Raw genomic sequence first — 22152 nt, 5'->3', positions numbered from 1 at the left:
GGCACAGGTTGCCCAGAGAAGCTGTGGATGAGCTATTCCTAGAAACAGGTTCAGGTTTCAAGGTCAGGTTGGACAGAACTCTGAGCAACCTGATATATTTGAAGATGTCCCTGCCCATGGTAGGGGGTTGGATTAGATGCTCTTTAAAGGTCCCTTCCAATCCAAACAATTTGGTGATTCCATAATGCAAAGGGGCAACACAGCTGTTTGGGTTTGGAAACTTCTAATAGCTGCTTGACATGTCTGTGGCCAAGGACAGAAGCAGCAAAGCAATGAGGACTGGGGCAGGTGGTGCAGGTGCTTCCCTACCTCCATGGAGCAGCAAAGCACAGCATCTTCCTTCACATCCTGAGATTGCAACAACTGCAAAACAGAAGAGAGAAGTGGTGAAAAATGCATGACCTCCTCTTCCTCTCTTACAACCTTCCTTTCATCTCTTCATCCAGCTTGACTTTTGCCAGTTCCAAGAGGAAAGGACATAAAATCAGAAAAGGGGGAAGGAAAGATATAATCAACACAAAAAATTAAGATAAACAGTGACAAAATGCAGGGTAAAGGGTATCACCAGCCTACCCACTGCTGAGAGCAAGCAAGCAGGACAGAATGTAGACTTTAGATTAACAGCTTTCAAAATCAAATTATTTAGGTGTAGTGGGTTGACCTTGGCTGGGTACCAGGTGCCCAATCAGTCGCTCTATCACTCCCTTTCTGTCCTGGTTTAGGGCAAGTTTGGGAGATAACCCCCAAAGGGGCTTCTCTACAAAAGCAGATTCAATTGCCCCTCCCCCCTCCAACCGGTTCGGGAGAAAATATCTCCTTGGAGAAAAGTGGAAAGAAACCTGTTTATTAAACAATAGAAGCCAAACAATATTAACAATAAAACTTCTCACTGCTCCAAAGAAAGCAAACTCAGAACAGTCCCCTCCCCGGGTTGCAGCTCGGCTCACTCAGTCTCTGATCAGTCTCTCTGGTGCTGGAAACGCCGCGGCCCAGGCCCGGCCAGGGGGCCACAGGTGGAGCTGCCGGTGCTCTTCTGGGTGTTCAGTCCAGAGCAGGCTTGAACAGGTCCAAGAAAAAAGGAAAAAAATCACAATGCAGAGAACTTCTTTGCCTCAGCTAGCTAAAACTAACTAAAAGCAAGAAAAAGGGAAAAAAGGAGCTCTGTCCGGCTGTCTGTCCATCCGCAGACAACACAGTCCAGGAGCAGGAATGTGGAGGAGTGAGAGCAGTCTGAAAACAAACTGCGCGCTTCTTCCCTCCCCTCCTCACTGTCTGGAAGAGAGTCTTAAAGGTGTAAAACTTATTATTCAGTATAAACAGAACAAGACGATTGGGGATAAAAGCATCATATAGTCAACCCAGGACATTCCACCCCTTATCCCCATATCGTCACCTTACTACTAAAACTAATATATATATTCTAACTCTACAAACACATACATTATACATCTAATATACAGCTATACACAGACAATGGTGGCAACATTCAGCAAACAGTGATATTTATACATGGTTCTCACCCAACAATCAGATCTCCCTGAGGTACACATCATGTTCTTCCATCTTTTTGCATTATCCACCATGTGCAACCTGGTCCCTGAGCAAAAACAACCCCGCGAATGGGTTTGTCTGTACTCGAGGCAGGATTGATCCAAACTGTCTTCCCTAACAAACCCCTGACATGTACCACTGGGACTTTGTCTCCATCTACTCTATGCAAAGGCTCTGATTGGGCAGGGCCCACTTGGTTAGTAGAGCCTCGGCTATTAACTAACCAGGTGGCCTTTGCCAGATGCTGCTCCCAATTTTTGAAAGATCCCCCACCTAAGGCTTTTAAGGTGGTTTTTAGCAGCCCATTGTACCTTTCTACTTTTCCCGCAGCTGGTGCATGGTAGGGGATATGGTACACCCACTCAATGCCATGTTCTCTGGCCCAGGTGCTGATAAGGCTGTTCTTGAAATGAGTCCCGTTGTCTGACTCAATCCTCTCCGGGGTACCATGTCTCCACAGGACTTGCTTTTCAAGGCCCAGGATGGTGTTACGGGCAGTAGCATGAGGCACAGGATAGGTCTCCAACCACCCTGTGGTGGCTTCTACCATTGTGAGCACGTAGTGCTTGCCTTGGCGTGTCTGGGGCAGTGTGATGTAGTCAATCTGCCAGGCCTCCCCATACTTGTACTTGGACCACCGCCCACCATACCATAGGGGCTTCACCCTCTTGGCCTGTTTGATGGCAGCACACGTCTCACAGTCGTGGATAACCTGAGAAATACTGTCCATGGTTAAATCCACCCCTCGGTCTCGTGCCCACTTATAGGTGGCATCTCTACCCTGATGGCCTGAGGCATCATGGGCCCATCGAGCTAGGAATAACTCTCCCTTGTGCTCCCAATCTAGGTCTATCTTGGACACCCCTATCTTTGCAGCCTGGTCTACCTGCTCATTGTTTTGGTGCTCCTCATTGGCTCTACTCTTGGGCACATGGGCATCTACATGGCGGACCTTCACAGGTAGCCTCCCTACCCTGGTAGCGATGTCTTTCCACTCTTCAACAGCCCAAACTGGTTTTCCTCTACGCTGCCAATTAGCCTCTTTCCACCTCTCCAGCCATCCCCACAGAGCATTGGCTACCATCCATGAATCAGTATAGAGGTAGAGCTTTGGCCACCTCTCTCTTTCAGCAATGTCCAAGGCCAGTTGAACAGCTTTGAGTTCGGCAAATTGGCTTGATCCACCTTCTCCTTCAGTGGCCTCTGCAACCTGTCGTGTGGGGCTCCATACAGCTGCTTTCCACTTCCGATTCATTCCTACCATGCGACAGGAACCATCAGTAAAAAGAGCATATTGTGTTTCTTCCGCTGGCAGTTGGTTATATGGAGGAGCTTCTTCAGCACGTGTCACTTCTTGTTCCTCTTCATCAGTGAGACTGAAGTTTTCACCTTCTGGCCAGTTTGTAATTATTTCCAGAATCCCAGGGCGATTCAGCTTTCCAATACGGGCGCGCTGTGTTATGAGAGCAATCCACTTACTCCATGTAGCACTGGTGGCATGGTGGGTAGAGGGAATCTTTGCTTTGAACATTCACCCCAGTACTGGTAGTCGGGGTGCCAGGAGGAGTTGTGCTTCGGTGCCTATTACCTCTGAGGCAGCTTGGACTCCTTCATAGGCTGCTAAAATTTCCTTCTCTGTTGGAGTATAGTTGGCTTCAGACCCTCTGTAGCTTCGACTCCAAAATCCCAGTGGTCGGCCTCGAGTCTCCCCAGGCACCTTCTGCCACAGGCTCCAGGACAAACCATGGTTCCCGGCTGCAGAATAGAGCACATTCTTCACATCTGGTCCTGTCCTGACTGGGCCAAGGGCTACCGCATGAGCGATCTCCTGCTTAATCTGGACGAAGGCTTGTTGCTGTTCAGGGCCCCAGTGGAAAGTGTTCTTCTTACGGGTGACTAGATAGAGAGGGCTCACGATCTGGCTGTACTCAGGAATATGCATTCTCCAAAAACCTATGGCACCCAGGAAAGCTTGTGTTTCCTTCTTGTTGGATGGTGGAGACATTGCTGTTATCTTGTTGATGACATCAGTGGGAATCTGACGCCGTCCGTCTTGCCACTTCACTCCCAGAAACTGGATCTCTTGAGCAGGTCCCTTGACTTTGCTCTTCTTGATGGCAAAGCCGGCTTTCAGGAGAATCTGGATAATTTTCTCTCCTTTCTCAAACACTTCTGCTGCTGTCTTCCCCCATACAATGATGTCATCAATATATTGTAGATGTTCTGGAGCTTCACCCTTTTCTAGTGTACTCTGGATCAGTCCATGGCAGATGGTAGGACTGTGCTTCCACCCCTGGGGCAGTCGGTTCCAAGTGTACTGCACACCTCTCCAGGTGAAGGCAAACTGAGGCCTGCATTCTGCTGCCAGCGGAATGGAGAAAAATGCATTGGCAATATCGATAGTGGCATACCACTTCGCTGCCTTGGACTCAAGCTCATACTGGAGCTCTAATATGTCTGGCACAGCAGCGCTCAGTGGTGGAGTCACTTCATTCAATGCACGGTAGTCCACCGTCAGTCTCCATTCTCCTTCAGATTTACGCACAGGCCAGATGGGGCTGTTGAAGGGTGAGTGGGTCTTGCTGACCACCCCTTGGCTCTCTAGCTCTCGGATCATCTTATGGATGGGAATCACAGCATCTCGAGTGGTTCTATACTGTCGACGATGCACTGTGGAAGTGGCAATTGGTACCTGTTGCTCTTCTCCCTTCAGAAGCCCTACTGTAGATGGATTCTCAGACAGTCCAGGCAAGGTATTCAATTGCTGGACGCCCTCTGTCACTACAGCTGCTATCCCAAATGCCCACCTCAGTCCTTTTGGGTCTTTGAAATACCCACTTCGCAGATAATCTATGCCCAGGATACATGGGGCCTCTGGGCCAGTCACAATAGGATGTTTCTTCCACTCATTCCCAGTCAAGCCCACATCAGCTTCCACCAAAGTGAAGTCTTGTGATCCCCCTGTCACACCAGCGATAGAAACGGATTCTGTCCCCACATGTCTTGATGGAATTATGGTACACTGTGCACCAGTGTCGACCAAAGCTTTATACTCTTGTGGTTCCGATGTGCCAGGCCAACGAATCCACACCGTCCAGAAAACACGATTTTCCCTAGCCTCTACCTGGCTAGAGGCAGGGCCCCTCTAAGCCTGGTTATCCTTCTTTCCTTGGGCATATGTCTTAGAGGTTCCTTCAAGGGGATTAGACATGTCATCATCATCATCATACCTGGCAGTTCGGCTACAGGCAACTGGAGCTGCTTTCCTTGTGGTGGAACTTCCTCTCTGAGCCCTGTCTTCCTTCAATTCACGCACCCTTCGGGCCAGAGCAGCGGTGGATTTTCCATCCCATAGCCTCATGTTTTCTCCACAATCACGCAGGAAGAACCACAGCTCAGCTCGTGGGGTGTACCTTCTCTCTCCATCTGGGGAACGTCTGCGTTGGGTACCAGAACCTCTGATCTGTACTGCCGAGATTTGGAGAAGGTTTTCTTTAATCTCCTCTCTGAGCTTCTTATGATTCTCCTCTATCTTATCTTCTAATCTCTGCAGACGTGTTTCCACCGCTGCGATTCTGGCATGTGTTGGGCCATGTACAGCATCTGCATAAGCTCGGAGCTTCCTTGCCATGTCAAGCACGGTCTCATCTGTGTCATCCCGCTTCATAATAGCTAGAGCAGATGCATATTCATGTGGCCCAAGTCGTACCAGTTTTCGCCACATCACAGATGTGCATGGTACCAAGTCTGGGTTCCTAGTTGTTATGTCATCTGAGAATATAATCTCTGCCACTGCCATTTCCCTCAAGCGTTGAATCCCTTGTTCTATGGTTTTCCACTGTGTTTGCTGCATGTAGAGATCATCGGCACACAGGTATCTTTGTGCTACACTGTCCAAGACCCGTGCCCAGAGGCTGTGAGGGTTAGCCCCCCTCATCATGCCTTGGTCGATGACAGGATCATGTGACAGGGATCCCAAATGCCTCGCTTCTGTGCCGTCCAGAATTGTAGCCTCGCCTGCAGCATCCCAAAGACGGACTAACCAGCTAATTATGGATTCATCAGATCGTCGGGTGTAATCCTTCCTTAGGCCACGCAGGTCCTTCAGGGAGAAGGACTCAATATTGGCTTCTGATCTTGTGCCAGTTGCCTTGACTCCTGATTTTATGTCAGGAAATGTTGAGGGTCCTTCTCCTGCATCATCATCATCATCATCCACTGGTCGATCGGTCTTGTCTGTGCACTTCCCACTTCTAGTGCTAGTAGCAACAGCCATTGGTTGAGGCTTATTGTCTGGTTTAACTGCTGGCTTAGGCTCACTATGTGGTTTAGCTGCTGGCTTTGAGCCTGGGGTGTTGGCTGCAACCTGAGCGACTGGGATAGCTGATGATGTATCTCCCTGCCCCCCTTCCTCTGTCTGCTGCCCTACAGTATCTAGCAGTGTGCGATAAGCATATGCCAGGGCCCAGCTCACTGCAATGATCCTTTTCTCCTTAGGGTCATCATGATATTTCTCTTTCAGATATTTCCCCACCTCAGCTGGGTTCTGAATTTGTTCATGGGGAAAGTCCCAGACTATAGGGTCAGAGAATTCTTTCAGGATTTGGCCCATATTTTCCCATTTTCCACCCCACTCAGGATTCTCCACACGTGGGTCTACTTCTGGGTCAGGGGTCTCATCAGCTCTTCTAGACATCTCGGCCCTCATTCTAGAGAAGCTGCAGACCATATAGAGGAAGCTTACGAGATTAAATACCAGAAAGATGGTGTCTTTAACATTCAGGGGAAACTGAACATTCTCCAAAAGTGACATAACAGATTCAAAGGAGAAGAAGGAAAGGAAAGGCTGGAAAGCCTCATTCCCTGCTCCTCCTCTAACTAGCTGGGTGTAATTACTAATAAATTCCCAAAACACTGCTAGAACTGGGATGCAGGGTAGGACGAAAAAACCATAAACCATACATATCGTAAACAGACGCCAGTATCTTTGTAAACGCCCTATAAATCATTATCACCAAGGCCAGCACAATAGCTAATCCAATCCGTGCCCCTTTACCGCAAAAACTACGTGATAGGGACAATAATCCTAGTGACCAGAAAGGTATTGAAACCTCAAAAAGGTCTAGAGACCAGAGCCACATAAAAGCCTCCCCAAGAGACATTACAAATTCAAATAACATGGCTACTGGGTACTTTAACCTACTGCACAGCAAGCACAACCAATCTGCAATCAATAAAGGGTTTTTTTCCACTTTCTCAAGCCCCACGTTGGGCGCCACTAACTGTATTTGTCCTGGTTTAGGGCAAGTTTGGGAGATAACCCCCAAAGGGGCTTCTCTACAAAAGCAGATTCAATTGCCCCTCCCCCCTCCAACCGGTTCGGGAGAAAATATCTCCTTGGAGAAAAGTGGAAAGAAACCTGTTTATTAAACAATAGAAGCCAAACAATATTAACAATAAAACTTCTCACTGCTCCAAAGAAAGCAAACTCAGAACAGTCCCCTCCCCGGGTTGCAGCTCGGCTCACTCAGTCTCTGATCAGTCTCTCTGGTGCTGGAAACGCCGCGGCCCAGGCCCGGCCAGGGGGCCACAGGTGGAGCTGCCGGTGCTCTTCTGGGTGTTCAGTCCAGAGCAGGCTTGAACAGGTCCAAGAAAAAAGGAAAAAAATCACAATGCAGAGAACTTCTTTGCCTCAGCTAGCTAAAACTAACTAAAAGCAAGAAAAAGGGAAAAAAGGAGCTCTGTCCGGCTGTCTGTCCATCCGCAGACAACACAGTCCAGGAGCAGGAATGTGGAGGAGTGAGAGCAGTCTGAAAACAAACTGCGCGCTTCTTCCCTCCCCTCCTCACTGTCTGGAAGAGAGTCTTAAAGGTGTAAAACTTATTATTCAGTATAAACAGAACAAGACGATTGGGGATAAAAGCATCATATAGTCAACCCAGGACACTTTCCCACTGGGACAGGGAAGAGAATAAGATGGAGAACAACCAGCAGGGTAAGATAAGGCAGTTTTATTACAGTAAAAGAAAGAAAGAAGCGGAGATCTGTGCATGCAAGAGCTAAAGAGGAAGAAAAGTCAGTCTCTACTTCAGCATGCATAACAGTTCCTCCAGAAGGCAAACACTGAAAACTCATGAATGCTTCCCCTTCCTCCTCTCTCCCTTAGCTTATATATCTGAGCTAACGTCATATGGTTTGTAATATCCCTTTGGCTAATTTGGGTCAGCTGGTCTGGTTGTGTCCCCTCCCAGGATCTTGCCCACTCCCATCCCCTTTGATGGGAGAAAGATTGTCAGAGGGACAGCGTTGCTCAGCAGTAGCCAAAACACTGGTTATCAACATTCATCCAGCTACCAGTGCAAAGCACAGCACTGTAAACTTTACCTCTGTCAGACACAATACATTAGGTTACATTCCTTTTTTTAAATTCCACAACAGGCAATGAGAAAACACACTAGTTTCACATACACAGTGGCTAAATGCAACCATCAGAGAACATTTGTTGTTTGGAAGGGAAGAGCTCTGCCCAAGAGGCAGCGCCAACCCCCCCCCCCCCCCCCGAACCTTTCCATCCCTGTGGGGCCACTTATAACAGCCACAAAATTACCTGATGGCAAATCATTACATCCAATACACTGTAACATGGCTCCCTCTAGACAGATTATATAGTGGTGCAAGTGCAATGAATGCCAACAAAACTATGGTGTCTTAAGTGTAGTGGCTCCAATCCTACTCTGCTGTCCATTAACTTTGTGTTATAAACATGAGCTTTTAAGCACAAGCAACTTTCAATAGAGACCTGAAATGTTGTTGGGCATGGCATGGGATGGTGAAGGAAGATGCTCACCTAGTGGTTCAGACTCAGGGTTATCGTAGTTACAGGGAAAAGGGTGCCAATATGGGTGCAACCAAACTGTATTCTACAGACATCTACATAATTTCTGATAAGTTGTTAATGATTGGTTGTTCACAGTAGCTGCCCAGGGCACACCCAATCCCTCAGGCTACAATCTGGATGAGGCAAACCCTGCCAGATGGGGTAGTGTTTCTTCATCTTCACAAATGGCCCAGCAGTGATAACTCCCTCCAGGGGAGCACCAACACAGTTACACCCATCCTGAAGGCACCTTCTCTGCTAATGGGCCATAATGGCTCAGCAGCCAGCTGCAATGCCCATCAAAGACTCCCCAGAATATCCTATGACTCACAGGATTACATCATTCCATTGTGAAACTCCCTGCCCTGGGGGAGGTACTGAGCATTCCTGCCTGGACTTGAGGGTATATAATCTGGGGGTTTGGGGACTGGACACCACTGCCACTGGACAGCTCCAGAGGACCTGAACTTCCACAGGAGGACCAGACCTTCCACAGGACCACTGCATTTGGCAAGACTGAGACCATCACTTCAACAGCACTGCAACCACCACTTAATCAGACTGCAATCACCACCGTGACCAACAGGGTGCCAGGTTGTACTCTGACTTTGTGGTCTTAAGCCAGTTTTTCTGTATCATTGCATTTATTGTATTCTTTCTATAAAATGTAACACTGACCTGAAATCTCTCTCAAGGTATTTGTGTGGGGTTCATTTCTCACACTGGTTTACTGGCAAACTAGCACAAGGGTGTACAGTGAGGGCCAATGCCTCTTCCTGACAATGGCAAAGCACAGGAGCTCAGCATCTCACCCTATGAACCTTGAAACCATTAGCAAGGACCCTGAAAAAGGGATCAGAAATACCTATTTTCCACTGTTTTTACATTTATGACTTTGTTACACACACAAAGATGCTGTTTTGGGTATTTTGCTAAAAACACAATTGTTCTAGTAGATAAAATACTGACACAGGAATTGAGAGACATGGACCATGCTATGCAAGCAAAGACATTTTATTACACTAGATCACCAAAATTTATAGGTCACTACGTTTTGTACAAAACTTTCCATCCGGACCCCTTTGCCCCTGTTCCGTTGCATCACAATCTTATTGGTTATCATTCTTGTGCCAGTAATGTCCTTGTTACATTCTTTCTCCATCAATGCCCTTGTTACATCTTCTCTCATCAGAGCGGTCAGCATCAGAGTGGTCAGAGTGACCAGACATGATGTCTTCACTTCTGTTCTTGCCTTGAGTTTATCTCTCCCACGGTTTCCACTGTATCAGGGCCAAAAGGTTGGTGGTACTACCCAGCTCAGCTTCTATAGCTGTCTGATCTTTCACATCTCCCCCTTTTTTGTTTTTATGCAAAGGGTTTGTGTACTTTGATGTTAAAACAGTTTGCACTTGTAAGGCCATTATCTTATTAAGACTATTACTGGTCATTTGCTAGATACAGGATAAAATACATGGAATACAGATCACAATCAATAAAGACATATCAAATGCAATCATATCACTGATAAAGAGACTCCCGGTATAGGAGAACAAAAGGATAATGTCCAAGGCCTCCTAGAAAGTGGGAATAAATGACTACTGTTCTAAAGTTCTGTCTTAGGGTGGGGGTGTGTATTCTATTCCCATCTGTTAGAGGTGGGGCAGTTATTTTATGTTAATTGGGCAGTTTTTCTTTATCTCTTCCACAACCAATCCTCCCTCTGGGGAGATATCTTCTGTTAATGGGCCATTGAGTATCACTGCATGACTGATAAAATTACATCATCCCATTGTGAGATGCTCCGCCCAGAGGGAGGAGCCAAGCATTCCTACCCAGATATAATCTGAAATTTGGAAAAACACAAGCAGCCTTTTCCACAGAATTCCCAGAGAAAGAACAGGCCCATCTACACCACCACCAGACCTTCAGAGGAAAACTCCACCCTTCTACAGGATCACTGCTTCAACAGAACCACATCTGTCGCTCCAAGAGGACTGCAGCCACCATTTAATTGGACTGCTACCAACACCCTGGCCAACTGGGTGTCAGGTTGTATTCTGACTCTGTCAGTGTTGTTTTGTATTACTGCATTTTTTAAAATTGTTTCCCTAATAAAGAACTGTTATTCCTATATCTTTGCCTGAGAGCCCCTTAATTTCAAAATTATAATAATTCAGAGAGAGGGAGTTTAAATTTTCCATTTCAGAGGAGGCTTCTGCCTTCCTTAGCAGACACCTGTCTTTTCAAACCAAGACAAGTTCATATGGTTGGAGCTCAGGGGTCATGCTGTTTAGGCAGAAGAAAGTCCATTAGCTGGAAATGTTGACTTTGACATTACTGAGTGTCTTTCTGGAAGCATGGAACAGGGAATAACTGAAAAAGGTCAATAGGAACACAATACCATGATTGTGAGTGCAGTAGGACACAAGGCCTCTGTTGGCAGGCTGCCTCCATAAGCCTCCAGACACAGCCATGTCCTGGTAGTCCTATCCCTGCTCCTGCCTTGGCCAAGAGGGTTGGATGGTAATTAGGTAATTTTTCTTCTCTCTGGGCCTCATTTTCTTGGAGGTGATCGATGCTTGTCCAGATGAGCAGATAACTACTTTGAACCTTTTGGTGATAAAACACAGGCATACCTTTTCCCTAGGTTAGTAAATCAGCTAGGCCTTGCCAGTGTACATTCAATTGGGGATCTTTACGTAGAAACTTTTAGAAATTGGTTCTGCACATGCAAATCTTCAAAACGTCATTGCTCTGCCAGGGATCAAATTTGATGATTTGCTTTCAAAATTTTTAGTATAAATATTGCATTATCTAAACGTTCTTAAGGAGCCATATTCCCCTCTTTGTGTTTTCAACAACGTGTCTCTCATTATGAACATGAATGCAACATAAAAGCAAAATAATACAATACAATACAATAAACCTACACTAAGCAGAAATAACTCAGATAATACATGCAATTAGTAGCACATGAGAGATAGGATGGTGATTTAAAACAATACATCATCAATTCCCTAAATACTGTACCATCACCCAGAATCTGCAGCAGCTGGCAAGCCTTGTTTCACATTGAGGACCTGGAGAAGCATTTCCAGGTAAGGTCTCCAAGGTCACTTCAAAAGGGGGTCCAGCTGTTATAAGTCCAAATTGGCAAGTCAAAGTGACCTGAGTACAGTTTTGGTGCAGAAAACCCCCGGGTTTGTTGGCATACTTCCCGACCAGGTAGGGCCAGAACTTGGCCAGAGCCCAGGTCTTAACTGGGAGAGTCTCCCTAACATATCCTACAAACAAGCCTCTCAGTAATACAGTTAGGAAAGTTTCTTAAAATTATATGTTATCGATTCAGGGTGACCCCAACATAGGGAATAATGTGCTCTGACTCCATGATTCAGAAGGCTGAGCAATTGCTTTATTAAGCTAGGTTATATTACACTAATACTATATTAAAAAGATACTATAATAAGGAGATACTAAAGAAAAACCTGTGACTGTCTCCAGACAGTCACAACACAGCTTTGACCCAATTGGCCAATCAATCCAAACAACCATCACCGGTGTCCAATTAAATAACTTTCTGTAAACAATCTCCATAAGACATTCCACATGTGCCAAACAACAGGCGCAGCAAATAGAGATAAGAACTGTTTTCTCTTCTTCTCTGAGCTTCTCACTGCCTTCCCCAGGAAAAATCCTGGGAGAGAGAATTATGTCTCTTTCTGTTCAGAGAATGTGAATAACACAACATGTCTTGCAGATAGCTACACAAAGATATGTTAAAGTTTGTAAGGCAGCCAGCTTTGTTATCTATTCTTAGCTAAACAGTCAGTGGTTGTCACTGTTGAGTAAGAAATGACACACATTCACCAGAAGGCTGATTGGCATAACATGCCATTTAATTTGGACTGCTTCCTTTTTATACACTGTTCTGATCCAGGTGCACTTGATTGGTCATTTAGTTAATGCATTTCCCCTGATTGGCTAATTAACAAGATACTCCAATGTCGTGGTTTGGCCCGGAAATGTGTTTCTGGAAAGGTCTAGGTCGGGCCAATCAGTGGCCAAATTCGAAATTGGCATGTGGTGTGGCCACTGAGGATTTGGATACGCCTCTGAGAACACACAGGGGTTAAAAGCAGGAGATTCCCAGAGAACTTCCTCTTTGGGAATCCGGCATTGGTGAGTGGAGTCTGGACCTCTCCCCTGCCCAGCTGCGTCTGGGTGGGGGAGGGTGAGGCCATGCGGCCTGTGGGGAGGAGGCCAGGAGCCCCAAAAGGTGCAGGGGTGGAGGTTATTAGACCGTGCAGGGGTGGAAGAGACTTGAGATGTCTGGGCAGCCCCCCCGGAGAGAGAGACAGAGACTGTGCTGGCAGCTCAGCTGGCCAGAAGCGGGGGATGTGGTAGCTGTGGGAGTCCTTGGGCAGGCAGAAGTGAAGATTTTAACCCTTTTGTAGACTAATAGAAACCTTACAAATACTGAATCCTCCCGAATCAGAATGAGGAGAGAGAGAGATGAGAGATGAAATAGGCAAGTGTGAGGAAAGCTGGAAGAGGAGAGAAGAATCCTAGGTGGAAGAGATGATGGAGTGGCCTTGGGCTGGACTCTTTCTTGTATAGCCATGGACAGACCTGTGTTTTTTCCCCTGTGACTCAGAGATTGTATTTAGGGGGAGGCAACACCCGGGAGTCAAGAGTGAAGCAGTGGCGTGAACAGAGACGGTTGAGGAGGGTGTGAGATGCCCTCTGTCTCCACGGAGAGGAAGATCTCTGTTCATGAGGCCCCTCAGCCCCAGGGGGTGAAATTTGGGGGGGACTGGTGTCCCGAAGTTGAGAGACTGCTGCTTCTGGAAATGGGTGGAGCATCTTTAAACGGGGAGCCCTAAAAGCAGTCCTGGCCCGTGTCCAGTGGTGAGAGCATTGGACATGGAGGGGGGAGAAGTCACGAGGGCCGATGTTCTCTGGGTGGGGCCATGGGTGACACGGAAGCACAGGAGGTTTTAATTGTGCTTCTGGGGGAAGCCTATGAGGCAAGGGAGGACTCCTTTCTCTCCCTGATGGATTTGAGAGTTGATTATTTGAGGGGTGGTGAATCTGTGGAGAAAAAGGAGGGGGGAGGAGGAATGTATTTGGAAGGTTTTCATTCTTAGCTTTGTATGTGTTCCTTTCTAGATTTGTAATGAATAAAGTGTTGTGTTTTTCCCTCCATCCCCGAATGGGAGCCTGCTTTGTTCTGTTCCCAGGTCACATCTCACAGCAACCATTTTGGAAATATACCCTTCATGGGGGCCCTGGCATTGTGCCAGGGTCAAACCATGACATCCTTTTATAAACAATCTTTGAGAAAAACAAGAAAACAGAAAGTTGGAAAAAACACCTGCAGGTTGTTTATAATTATAAGCTATCATGGCTTATCTTCAACTCCCTAAAGTCTCTCAGGCCAGTTTTGGGAAAACTTATCTAGTTTTCTTGCTCTCTGACCAGGCTGTCACATCTACAAATGGTACCATGAACAAACTGCGAATAACTAAAGTAATGCATATGTGTAACTTTAAATAATATCTTATGGAAAATGCTTGTTATAAAAAGTCAGTGAATTTACATTATAAGATTACATCAGCAGTAACTGTGTGTAGTGGTTGTGCATGGGAGGCACTCACGGAAGTGGTGCAAAGAGAAGGCTGATACACCTCTGTGAACACCCATGTAAAAAACAAAAAATCCCGGGAAATTTCACTTTCTTTTCCAGTTGGCAAAGAGATAATGGGCTGGGCTGGGCTGGGCGGCCCCTGCCATAGGGTGCCAGTTGGGCCCCTCCCCATTAACTGCAGGGCTGGGGGGAGGGGAGGCCGTGGGGCTGTGGCCAGGCAGGGCTGAGGCCAGGCAGGGCCGTGGCTGCAATTGTTAACACCTTGCTGCTACTAAACCCTTCCCCGCCACCAGTCCGGGGCCAAGCCAGCTCTTCTGGGCCCCAGGAGCAGCCCTGGGCTGGGGCCAGCTTGGCCAAGATTCTACCACTGTTGCGATTCGCCCGCAACCATCGGGCAGGGGGAAGAAGAAGCCATCAGCTGCGGTGTGCTGGCTGCTGAGATCCTAGCCATTCCTTGTTAAATTATTTTGCTAGCAATGTCCTTGTTGCATCTTCCCTCATCAGAGCGGTCAGTGTCAGAGCGGTCAGACATGTTGTCTTCACTTCTGTTCTTGCCTTGAGTTTATTTCTACCATGGCTTCCACTGTACTAGGGCCAGGAGGTCTGCGGCACTACCCAGCTCAGCTTCTGTAGCTGTCTGATCTTCCACATACTGAGATTCTTAATCAGCCAACAAAGTGAGAGGGTGTCCTGGTTTAGGGTGAATTTGGGAGAAAACCTCCAAAGGGGGCTCCTCCAGAAAGCAAATCCACACGGCCCCTCCCCCCAACCGGTTCGGTAAGGATTCCTCAGAGAGAAGTGGAAAGAACCTGTTTTTTTAAGAGGCAAAGCACCCCCACCACACAAAATTACCAATACCGGATGACAACACTCTTTCACCGCTCTGAAAAAGATGACAAATTCAGAAAGTCTCTCCTGGTAGTGGTCACTCTGTTATCAGTCCCTCTGGTGCTGGGAATGGCTGCTGCAGGTCACAAAGTGCAAATTCTCAGTGTTTCCCAGGTCCCAGTCTGGAGCAGGCTCGAGTGGTTCCAAGAGAGGGAAAGAAAAACAGTCCAGGGAAAATTCAGACTGCCTAGCTAAACTAACTAACAAGCAGAAGCAAAAGCAAGAGCAAAAAGCAAAAGCCAAAACAAAAGCAGCCCTAAGTACTGCCCCATCTCTGTGTCCTGCCATCTGTGGGGGAGTGAGCAGGTTGATTTCAGAGCCAGTCTTGAAGGCACAGAACATAATATTCAGCATAAACAGAACAGACAACTGGGGATAGAAGCATCAAAACATCACCCTAGGACAGAAGGAGAGTTATGAAAAACTGTACCATGAGGTAGCTGATAAAATTACAAGTGGTGGCAACACTTGAAGCTACATGTTATAAATGTATATTATATTGTTGGAGTTTTGCAAATATTAAGATGAATGCTATATGTATAATGTTAAAATAACTTTGCTTTTATTTCTGCTATTAACAAAAAACTTAGACATAGTAGTAGTGTTAGCTGATATACTTATGAGTGAACTGTCTGTTTAGTTGGGATAACATCCAGTGAATATGTAATTAGGACCCCACTATTGATATGCCAACTATCAGCATCTGCTGTCTGAAGAAAGGATGGATCAAGGCCCAAACTGGAAGTGATAAAGAGAAGGAGCCAAAACTACAGCCAAGAAACACACATGCTCTAAAAAGGAAGACCCAAGGAGGGGCCATGTAAAATAGTTCCTGGAAAATGTAAACTAGTTTATGGAAAAATTAGGATATGCATAAGGGTCTATGAATATGCAACGGGCTGTTGTAATGGAAAAGGTATTTAAGGGGTATCCCTGAAGGTGACCCTGTGCTCTTGGCTGAGCGTCAAGACACACCCAGCCGTAATCTTTGCTTTACTGTCTTTGTCTCTTATTGTCCTTTATTAAAACTTTTAAAATTTTCACAGGAAAGTGAACATGTTTTTCACATACAGCCACTTCCATCTCATCAGCTTGGGATGAACAAGATGAATGCATGCATTAAACACTGAGAAAAAGGAGAAAACTTGGGAAAACTGGCTTCATTAGTATCTGAAACTTATTAGGGAAAGGCAAACTTTGGAAAAGTGTTTGGCGTGATTAAAGCTCCCCATATAAAAATTGCTCAGCATAACTAAACGTGCTTCAAAGTCACAACCTTTAGTTAAAATCACAGTTCAAATTCTCAACCTTATGTCTCTTTCCCACTCTTATTTTTTTCTGTTTCTTTTCCTTTACAAATAAATGCCTATTTTTTACCAGCTCCCCAACAACTGGAAAGTAGCTAGGGAAAAAAGAGCTAATTGTGTTGCTGCTGTTGTTTGTTTGTCTTTTTATACATATATATACACATAAAGAGCTGTTATTTCTTTTCCTATCTTTGCCTGAAAGCCCTGTAATTTCTAAGTTATAATAATTCAGAGGGAAGGGAGTCACATTTTCCATTCCAAGGGAGGTTCCCACCTTCCTTGGCAGACACCTGTCCTTTAAACCAGGACAGATCTTGGTGCCCAATGTGGGGCCTGAGGGCATTGAGAGGAACAGGTGAAAAAAGAATAACAGTTCCTGGGTAACCTAATTTTCGTGTGCTGAATATAAAAGCCTTGTTAGGCAGCACCATGGGGTCTGGCCTACCCTGGTTTGGTTGGCACATGGTTGTGGCTACATTTTTCCCATTTACAGCTCCTTATCTAAATATGGGCCCTATGACTAAGACTACTGTGGCTGTTATCCAGTTGGCACTATGTGTGGCCGCATTTCTGTTCACAGAGAAAAGCAAGGCACAATTTCCTAAGGATATTTTCCGGGAATCGCAACGAGGAACCTCAGAGAAAGAAAAAACAATTCTTATCTCATTTGCTGCTCCTGCTGTTTTGCACATGTGGAATGTGTTGGAAGATTATTTACCTGAAGGAATTTGGTAATTGGATTCTGCTGAGGATTGTTTTGTTTCCTTGGCCAATCGCAAAAAGCTGTGTCTTGACTCTTGAGCAGAGAGTCACGAGTTTTCTTTAGTATTCTTTAGTAGTTAGAAGTATTATATAGTAGAGGATAGTATCTCTCTTTAATATAGTTGTAATGTAATATAGTATAGTTTTAATAAAGCAAGTGTTCAGCATTCCAAAGCCTTGGAGTCAGATGCCAATCATTCCTAGACGTTGAGGTCGCCATGTAATTACTGTAACTATGGATCAATAAGGTGAGGAATTCAGGGATTTTTAACTTCCTCTGGAAGGCGGGCACATGGATGCAGAGCATCATACACTAACTGTATGTTTTTGGGGTTACTTTAATAATGGTATTTACTGCGAGGAAATGACACCATGAGAAATTTTCTCCCAACCCTTCAGCCCCACCAGTTTTCGAAGGGTTTAACTCTTCTCTAAATATTAATGATATCATACAGTGGCTGGTGTTGCTGATATGCCTGTTCTATTTAGCATTCAGTGATAAGGGAAGATTGACTTGGATAACCAGCCTGATATGTACCCTAGAGAACAGGGATGCTGCCCCACCGCCTGACTCTGCCCCACAGCCTACCTCAGAAATGAACCATCCAGATTAGTTGGGAGTTCTGGTGAAGGAGATACATGAGATTGGCCAGATGCTGAAGAACGTTTCCCCAATTGGTGAGAAACCCTTCCCCTGCCTCGAAGAGGGAGAGCCTAATGGTGCAGCAGTGGAACCCACAAACGTTACAGCCATCCAGGTTCCAACTGAACCGCAAGGGCAGTCACAGCCAGCAGCAGTTGCCTTTGTGGAAACTAGAAAGTCTAAGATGAAATCAGAGCATCCAGATAAGGATAAGAAAGGAGGGCCCCCACAACCTGCAGGGGAGCCAGAGGTTGCGATTATCACGGAGTCCCTGACATAAGAAAGTCTCCTGCCCATGTGATCCTCCTACCCCAATTGGCCCCAGACACTTGATGTAATCCCCTCACTCCTCCCCTGAGGATTCCCTATTGGTTTGCTGTTTGTATCCACCCCCTGATTTGTATCTGTACAAAACCCCTTGCACAGGAGTGCCCGGGGATCTTTGTTTCTGATCCCTTCACATGGAATAAACCCTTCCTTGTGGAACCTCAAGACGAAGACCCTCCTCCTTTGTCCTCTGCCTGGTCCTTGTGGCTTGTGTCTGGCCCCATAGAGCAAGTGACTCTAAAGATTCTGCCTCTGGTAAATCCCCATACCGAGGCAGTTCCCCACTCCTGGTGTGGCACCGGAGTTCTAAGAGCTAGCCTGGGTTCCGGCAGTCACTTCATTGGGCCACTGAAGAACATTGGAACAACCAGCAGATGAATCAGGCTATTAGGATTGAAGTGGCTCAAGTAGATTTGGATTGGCAACACAAGGGTGAATTATTTCTAGCTCGGTGGGCCCATGATACCTTGGGCCATCAAGGAAGAAGTGCAACATATAGGTGGGCTCGTTATTGAGGGTTGGACTTAACTATGGGCACTGTCGCACAGGTTATCAATTAATGTGAAACATGTGCTGCAATCAAGCAGGCCAAGCAGGTAAAGCCTCTGTGGTATGGAGGATGATAGCTGAAATATAGGTATGGAGAGGCCTGGCAGATTGACTATATCATATTCCCTCAAACCTGTGATGGCAAGTGCCATGTGCTTATGATGGTGGAAGCAACCCGGATGGCTGGAAACATATCCTGTGCTCCATGCCACCACCCAGAAAACTATCCTGGGCCTTGAAAAGCAAGTCTGATGGTGACATGGTACTCCAGAAAGAATTGAATCAGATAATGTAACTCATTTACAAAACAACCTCACAGACACTTGGGACAAAGAACATAGTATTGAGTGTGTATATCACATTCCCTATCATACACCAACCTCTGGAAAGATCGAATGATGTAATGGATTGTTAATGACTACACTGAGAGCAATGGGTGGTGGGACCTTCAAATATTAGGATAGACATTTAACAAAGGCCACCTTGTTAGTCAACACCAGAGGATCTGCCAACCAGGCTGGCCCTGCCCAATCAAAATTATAACATATTGTAGGTGATAATGTTCCTGTAGTGCACATTAAAAACATGCTGGGGAAAACAGTCAGGGTTATTCCTGCCTCAGGCAAAGGCAAACCCATCTGTGGGATTACTTTTGCTCAAGGAACCAGGTACACTTGGTGGGTAATGTGAGAGGATAGGCAAGTCCAGGGTATGCCTCAATAAGATTTGATTTTGGGTGAGAACAGCCAATGAATTAAATTGTATTATGTTAATAACTGTCCAACACTGTGTATTGCCACTTTTATGGCAGCTGCGTGCACATCACCTCACTAAGCACCTCATGGCATCAATCTTAACTACAAATGTTCTGGGGATCTGAGCCTGACTTTCCTCTGATCTTCACACTCTCACCAACGAAGAATGAACTTTGATAAAACTGAACAAGGGCAGAAGCACTGGAATTGGAACTGACTCAAATGTGCAACATGCAACAATCCAACACCTCACACCATCTTTCTTGCTTGAAAGACTGTTACCAAGGATGAAGGCCAAAGTCACAGACTAAATTAATTCAAGAAACTTTTTTTTTTTTTGGTGGACATTTTATGAACATTTGCAGAGGTGTTCCATAGACTAAGGGAATTATGTCTGTATGTATATTTATCAAAACAGATAAATAGTGAAGGTGATGGAATATTGGGAAGCGTGAAACATGGCATGACATAAATGGTATGGAATAAGGTGTGGATATTGTCCTGGTTTCAGCTGATATAGTCAATTTCTTCTCAGTAGCTGCTACAGTGCTTTGTTTTGGATTCAGAATGAGAATGGTGTTGATAATACACTGATGTCTTGTTTTTTTACTAAGTTGTGTTTATCTTAAGTCAAGGAGGTTTTTTTCTTGTCTCATGCTCTGACAGTGAAGAAGTTCACTAAAGAAACTGGGAGGAAGCATAGCTGGGACAGGTGACCCAAACTGACCAAAGGGATATTCCACACCATAGAACGTATGTAGACTGGGGGGAGTTACCTGGAAGGGCGGCCAATCTGGGTTTGGGATGGATGGTCTGGCATCAGTCAGTGGGTGAAGAACAATTGAATTGTACATCACCTTTTTTTCCCATTTTTATTATCATTATTATAATAATAATTAGTAGTAGTATTATCATTTATCATTATTATTGTATTTTGCTTTCTTTTCAATTATTAAGCTGTTTTTATCCCAACATACAAGTTTTACTTTGATTCTTGTCCCCATTCCAGCGGGGGGGTGGGGGGGCACTCAGAGAGGGGGGGAAGCTCCATGGTGCTTAATTTTCAGCTGGGCTTAAAACTATGACAACCCATTAAATTAGTACTCCCATAATGGATTTATTATTGGAATTATAGCATAGCCGCTCGTCTCTGCTGTAGGCATCTGCCCAACTCCCACCATGGGCACCATCCCATTCCTCTCTAATGGATTCCCACATGGTTTAAACCAACTGATGAATGTTGACAAGGGAGTTGGAAAAGGAGTGTGAGGCAGACAACACAGTAGATGAGCCAAGACTCTTATGCTTCTAGATTTAACCTGTAATCATCCCCCGGAGTCTGGGGCCGTTTGCAAGAAAAACTGCCCTTTGCAGTTTTCCCCCATATTGCCTGGGTATAGCTCCTCCAGAACTTTACACTAATATTTACACAAAAAAATTTAAAAGCAAATCAGATAATATCAAATTGGATCCTTTACTTTCCTGAAACACCCTTGGAACCCCAAGAGTTAGAGCTCCTGGGTTCTGTGAAATTGGATTTTTATGCTAATTTTAAATACCCGGGAAGGAATCAGTCTAAAATTTTTAAATGTTTCTCCCTATCACCCTGTGTATAAGATACAAACCTTTTGGTTCAATTATACTTCTGGCAGCCTTTCTAAATCCAGTAATGCCCCCCCTGTGGCTGCCATCAGGAATGTTTTTAGTTTATAAAGATTAAGCCTGAGCCTTTAGTGGCTAGATTTTTAGCTAAAAGATTCTTTTTAAGATGGGTATGTATGTGAAGATCTTGATAATAATTGTATTAATCATGATACCTTGCTTGCTTCAATGTGTGCAGGGATTAATTAATAAAAGGAGTGGTTTTGGTTGAAAAGAGAAGGGGGAGATATTGGGACACACAAGACAGATGATGGACTTTGGACCTGGTGAACACAAGAGATTTGATAACAGGATGCCTCAGCAAGAGCAAACAGAACTTTGAGGATTAAATCAAGACTAAGTTGAAGATTAAATCAGGACTTTCCAGAAAAGAAAATTACATCAACTTCTGCAAGCAAGAGATGTAAAATGCATAAGTTTGTTTATGTGATGATTAACCCAATCATTGTAGTAAAACATTACTAGCCTTCCTAAAATAGTATATAAGCATAGGTATTCCACAATAAATATAGATTCTTCTGACCATATCAGAGTCTCCCTGTCTCTCTTCATCGCCGATACCTGGTCAATAAAAGCAGCAGTTCCTGCTGCAAAGCAGACAAAGAGTCTGCTTGATTTCCTAAGAGAGAAGGCTGTATGCCAGAATCTGAACGGTGTGTTATATAATACTCAACCATAGTTGCAAAAGGCTTTTCGCTTTTGTTTCTGGTTTCTTTTCTAGCAGCTTTGCAGACTGTTGGAATGTTGCATTCAGGTAGAAAAATTATAAAAGAAAGAACTCATAAAATCAGGCCTGCTCTGTTAGATCAGTGTCTAGCCTGTCACTTCTAAGCGCAGCTAGCACTTTGCAAGTTCCCATGCAAAAACAATCCCGGTATGAATAGTTTGTTAATATAACAATCTATTCCTGGGTGAAAAACAGCTATCACCTGCATAAACATTAAATCTATCCCATGATAATCAGTGAAGAAAAGATGTAAACAATTTAAGAATAGAGAGATTTGATGGACAAGTAAGATACCTTTTACTAACCAATAGAGTAATTGGCAAGAAAGCTATTGTCCTGGTTTAGGGCAAATTTGGGAGAAAACCTCCAAAACGGACCCCCCCAGAAAGCAAACCACACGGCCCCTCCCCCCAACCAGTTCAGGAAGAATTTCCTCGGACACAAGGGGAAAAAACCT

The 22152-nt window shown here is 45.2% G+C and overlaps 1 protein-coding gene across 2 annotated transcripts in view; it reads right to left on the bottom strand.

Moving 5' to 3' along the window:
• LOC135289027 (CBP80/20-dependent translation initiation factor-like) overlaps positions 1-22152 on the bottom strand; it is a 32422-nt gene that overhangs the window by 3883 nt on the left and 6387 nt on the right. Inside the window, exon 3 of one of the 2 annotated variants that reach the window (XM_064402413.1) lies at positions 310-363. In XM_064402413.1, coding sequence (XP_064258483.1) covers positions 310-363 — 54 coding nt within the window. Of the gene's footprint in view, positions 1-309; positions 364-1807; positions 7188-22152 lie in introns of those variants that run through there. The other variant, XM_064402412.1, reaches the window with a different exon arrangement.

The sequence above is a fragment of the Passer domesticus genome, chromosome W (assembly GCF_036417665.1).
Source record: "Passer domesticus isolate bPasDom1 chromosome W, bPasDom1.hap1, whole genome shotgun sequence".
Taxonomy (NCBI): Eukaryota; Metazoa; Chordata; class Aves; order Passeriformes; family Passeridae; genus Passer; species Passer domesticus.
Note: the sequence above shows the minus strand (reverse complement) of the source record. Positions and strands in the feature narration are given on the sequence as shown.